At 51.9% G+C, this 5,336-nt stretch overlaps 1 protein-coding gene across 2 annotated transcripts in view; it reads right to left on the bottom strand.

Moving 5' to 3' along the window:
* Positions 1-1,726: 1,726 nt before the first annotated feature.
* The window catches only part of ntf3 (neurotrophin 3), a 29,824-nt gene continuing 26,214 nt past the window's right edge, over positions 1,727-5,336 (bottom strand). For both annotated transcript variants that reach the window (XM_079759282.1, XM_079759281.1), the window contains exon 2: positions 1,727-3,426. In XM_079759282.1, coding sequence (XP_079615408.1) covers positions 2,491-3,426 — 936 coding nt within the window. In that variant the 3' untranslated portion in view covers positions 1,727-2,490. The remainder of the gene's footprint in view (positions 3,427-5,336) is intronic.

Genomic DNA, 5,336 nt, shown 5'->3' with positions numbered 1-5,336 from the left:
ACCTACGCTTCAATACAAAACGACTCACAGTGAATCCAGATACATCGATAATGAGCAGGTAGGCCTCACCTAGTGACGAGCAGGCTGTGATCGCTAGGGTTCAAACCCGGGACCATTTCAAACTCCCTGACACTAAACTCACCTGCCTGGGTCTAATGGTCTAATGCGGCCATGTCTAAGTCAATGTTTCACTTATCATGCTGACCGTTGTTATGTCTGCCTGCATCTATCTCTCTATCTCTTGCTCTCTCTGTCTTTTGCTCTCTCTCTCTCTCACACACATTTATTCTCTCTCCCTCTCCCACTTGCTCTCTCACTCTCTCCCTCTCTCTCTTTTACTCTCTCTCTCTTTCTCTTGGTCTTTCTCTCTCGTACACTGTCTCTCTATCTCATTCTCTCTTTTACTCTCTCTCTCTCTCTCTCTCTTATGCTCTCTCTCTCTTGCGCTCTCTCAGTTTTATTCTCTCTCTCTTGCACTCTCTCTCTCCCTCTCTCTCTCTCTCCCCCTCTCTCTCTCTCTCTCTCTCTCCCTCTCCCTCTCTCTCCCTCTCCCTCTCTCTCTCTCTCTCTCTCTCTCTCTCTCTCACTCTCTCTCTCTCGCTCTCTCTCTCTCACTCTGTGTCCTCTGCTCCTTAGTTATGGTATTATATCTGATAAGATACATCTGGTCTTGAGCGTTGCATAACTCCCCACTCACACACCTCAACCAACACATCTCCACCTGTAACACCACCTCCACGTTGAACATTTCTCCTTGAACATTTTTATTTATTATCATCAAGAAACACGTAACACTCATAATCCGTAAGCCCCGCCCATCTTCTAATGGCGAGGCAAAACATGGAAGGGTGGAACCCACTCTCCCCTTGGAGAGGAGCCAGAATGAACCAGTATGAACCAGTGTGAACCATCAGCACATCTTCATCCCCCTGGTCATGAGTTCTTGTTTCTGGGGGGGGGGGGGGTGCTGTGTTGAAACGTGAAGGAAGCATTTGATATGCTGTGAAACAAATTTTTCTAGGAGTGTCAAACGGTCAGATGTGACAGTTGGCGCTTCAGAAGGAAAACCAGTCTCCATTAGAAGGTAAAGCCCTAGGAAGTAGTGGTCTCGCTGTGGTGCCCACTGGTGACTTATTGGAGAGGGGGTGGGGGGGCATCTGTTTGGACATTAAGAATTACCCCTGAAAGATGTTTAGCCTGGTGGCTACATTAGTATTGCATTGTTGTGTTGTGTTGAAAAGAAAAAAAAAAGGTAACGTAACCATGGTGAAACATGGTTTAGACGCCCTGCTGAGGTGAGTTGAGGTGTCTGAGAACCTGGCTTACACTTATTCACTGTCTTGGAACCCCTGATCAACAGTGTATGTTCTCCCACTGCTCACTGTAGTCTCTCTCTCTCTCTCTCTCTCTCCGCCCCCACCCCTCTCTCTCTCTCTCTCTCTCTCTCCCCCTCTCTCTCCCCTCTCTCTCTCTCTCTCTCTCTCTCTCTCTCTCTCTCTCTCTCTCCCCCCCTCTAGCTCCCTCTCTCTCCAACCCCCCCCTCTCTCTCTCTCTCTCTCTCTCTCTCTCCCCCTCTATCTCCCTCTCTCTCCTTCCCCCCCCCCCTCTCTCTCTCTCTCTCTCTCTCTCTCTCTCTTTCTCTCTCCCCCTCTATCTCCCTCTCTCTCCGCCCCCCCCCCCTCTCTCTCTCTCCCTCTCTCTCTCTCTCTCTCTCTCTCTCTCTCTCTCTCTCTCTCTCTCTCTCTCTCACTTCTTTCCATCTATATTCGGTCAAGGCACGTGTGTTGATTTCCCATGATGCAGCAGGTGTGTGTGTTGGTCTCAGAATGAGTTGGTTGTTTCTCTCTCCTTTTCCACATTTTCTAGCTTCCTTTGATACAAGGAACATATTTCAATAAATAACAACAAATAGATTCAACCGTCATATATAAAGATATATATATATATATATATATAGATGTAGACATGTGTAAACTACATGCATTTCATATAACTTAAATAATAATTTATATGTACATAAACCCCGCAAAATACGCAACATAAACACCCGTCCCGCACGCCGCCCCCTCGTCAAGACCCGGTCTATGTGTCCGGAAGGGGGGGGGGGGGCGTGAGGCCAGTTCTGGGTGTGTGTACACGGGACAGTGGCTCTGCAGTATAAAAGGGAAAACAGTAACAGTGAAATTCGTAGCAGAGATTGGAAACCTCGGTTCCTCGGACCCATCGTGGACAGTGTTTCAGTAGAAATATCCGTTCCTGTCTCTCGCTGCGTCATCGTCCCTCAAGCTCCGCCTATCATCCCCGAGAGGAGGCGGGGTCTGCCGGCAGGAAGTGAGCTGTCCCCGGTTACGACCGTGAAGGGTGCAGACCCCACACTGCGCGGCCCTATAGGGGCGTGTCCCTACTCCGCACGAGGGCGGACGTCGGAGCGAGCGTCCATGTTTCGTGTTCGACCATCTCTTTCAGTTCGTTCGCGTGCCCGCCCGTCCCTTACGTCTTCCGGTGTTTCCGCGACAGCGCGCACACGCAGGAGGTGTCGATGCGTATCCACCGCCACCCCACGGCGTTCACATCCTGCGTGAGCGCGCGCACGTACGTCTGCACCGTCTTGCACTGCGAGTTCCAGTGCTTGTCGTCGATGCCCCGGCAGCCGTTCTTAAAGGGCTTGGCCGGCCGGCAGCGCGTCTCGTAGAAGTACTGCTTCACCTCGGCCGAGGCGCTGGTCTTGATCTGGCCCAGCACCGAGACGGGCCGGTTCCGCAGGTCGGTGGCCTGCGACTTGTCCGTCACCCACTGGCTCTCGCTGTCGCACACCGAGTACTCCCCGCGGTAGCTCTTGTGCTCCGCGTACCGCTTCTTGCGCGTCCTGTTGCCCGGCGGCGACCCGCCCGCCAGCGCCAGCGCCTCCGCCTCCGCCTCCGGCCCGCTGCCGTCGCTGCCGCCCACAAAGTCGTCCATGAGGTAGAGCGGCGGCGGCTGCAGCGGCGGCCGCTGGCTGAGCAGCACGCGCGGCGAGTTGTAGCGCTTGTGCTGTCGCAAGAGGTCGGAGGTCAGCAAGGTGACGGGCGCCGCCCCCTGCTGCTCGCCCCCCGAGGCCGGGGGTTCGGGGGGGGCGGTGAAGCCGGGGGCGGCGATGGCGTTGTCTTCGCGCCTCCCCCCCTGGCTCTCCCTGGTCCGGCCTCGCGTGATGTCCGCCTGCAGCAGCTGGATGATGAGCGAGTTGAGCGGGTCGGGGCTGGTCTGTGGCTGTTGTTGTTCTTGTTGTTGTTGTTCTTGTTGTTGCTGATGGTCCTGATGTTGTTGTTGTTGTTGTCCCTGTTGTTGCCCCTGGCGACCGCCGTCCATGGTGGTCGCCTGGATACCGTAGAGGTACGTGAGGACCATCACGTACAGCAGGATGGACATCACTAGATTCACCTGTAAGATCTGCAGCACAGGGGAGAGACAGCATCGAATTAGCACACACATGACACGCACACGCATGTCATGTACAAAAACACACATACACACACACACACACACACACGTGGATCAGAGGTCGTCCGAGGCCTCTCGCTCTACATCGGTTCCTTTCCAGGTCAGAGGGGCTCGCTCCACCTGGTCCCTATTCTGCTTATCATAACCAGATCGTTGAGATAGGTGTGTGTGTGTGGGTGTGTTGAGCTACTGCATGCATAACTCGACCCAGATGATTTATGGGCTGTCTCCAGACGCATAGGAATGCACGGCACATATAACAGGACGCCGTGTGTGTGATGACATCACACACACGCTAATGTCAATCGACGTCTCTCTCTCTGGCGTTCTGCCGCTCTGTCTCTCTGAATGGACGCTTCACACTGTTGACTGCGTTCCAAATCACATACTATTTCCTTTTAACTTGTAGTCCTTACTGCAGCTACCCTAACAAAGTATGCACTGTTGCACACAATATGCATATAAATAGGACACACTGCAGGTGATTTCACATATTAGTACACCTGTAGCACCACCAATCTTCTTTCAAGGGCTCAGTCGATTTGTGGAGGATTGTGGGGCAGAATAGAAGGAAAGTATGCTGGCTTTTGTGTGTGTGTGTGTGTGTGTGTGTGTGTGTGTGTGTGTGTGTGTGTGTGTGTGTGTGTGTGTGTGTGTGTGTGTGTGTGTGTGTGTGTGTGTGTGTGTGTGTGTCTGTTGGTTAGGATCCTCCTGTGTGTTTGGGTTTCAGCTGCCAGGGACCACATCTGACCCTGTCTGTCACCACTTAACGTGTTAAGTATTGAACCAGAACCACAGTGAACCATGAACCACACACACACACATACACACACACACACACCCATGCACACACACACACACACACACACCGACACACAAACATCGACACACACACCTTCCCCAGACCGGGGTGGCCGCTGTCAGTGAATTAACGCGGGGCCCTGAGAAACGATTTGTTGGCAGAGAGAAACCAGAGAACACGTCCACATCCGACCGTCGTGTTGTGTTAGTGTCGTAATTCCCAGCCCTGCCATTGTTCACCCGTTTAATTCACTCCCTTATTCATCCGAGGAGGGGTTTGGGGGAACGGGGGGGGGGCGATGGGGGCTGGAGGTGAACCACTTCACTCCTGGTTCTGTTTGACACATTCAGCAGCGGCCATTTCCTGTTCATTTCCCTTCCACAATATTTTCCCAGGGCCCACCTGGGATTCTGAACCCCTGGCACGGAGCCACTGAGGCGTCCCGAAACACTAAAAGGTGGTGTTTCCTCCGGCTAAATTATTAAAACAGATATCACACACACAGGGTGTTGAACTACAGCTCTTAACGGGATAAAGTCCATACAATGAGGTCAGCTGAACCCAGTTGGAGTTCTGCCATTTCTGGACACAGAACATTGTTGTTTTTTGGGGTTTTACGGGGGGGCACACATTTTAATCTTGACTTGAAGACCCCCCCCTCACTGCTCTCCGTATGGACCTCTTCCACAGTGCTGAGATCCTGTCAAAAGTTCAGATAAAGTTTAGCGACGAAGCTGGTTTGAGTTTATGCTAAATCTGCCTACATGAGTGACAGACTGGTAGCAGGCTGGAGTGTTTTCAGATGTATAGGATATGTATATATGTGTATATATGATTGTTTGGAGAATGCGTTGAGGCGTGTTTGTGATTTATATCATCATAGTGGGATCGTAATATCAAAGGCTGACCTCTCTCAGAGACTTAAGTGTTTCCTAGGGCCATGTCTGCGGGTTGGTGGTAGAAATAATACAACCAAATGACAACAAACTATGTTGGCTTTCAGAAGATATCATGTTTTCCATTTCATTGGTCAAGTCTTAAATGGAGCGTGTGTATG

The sequence above is a fragment of the Pollachius pollachius genome (genome assembly GCF_949987615.1).
Source record: "Pollachius pollachius genome assembly, contig: scaffold_109, whole genome shotgun sequence".
In the NCBI taxonomy this organism is placed as follows: Eukaryota; Metazoa; Chordata; class Actinopteri; order Gadiformes; family Gadidae; genus Pollachius; species Pollachius pollachius.
Note: the sequence above shows the minus strand (reverse complement) of the source record. Positions and strands in the feature narration are given on the sequence as shown.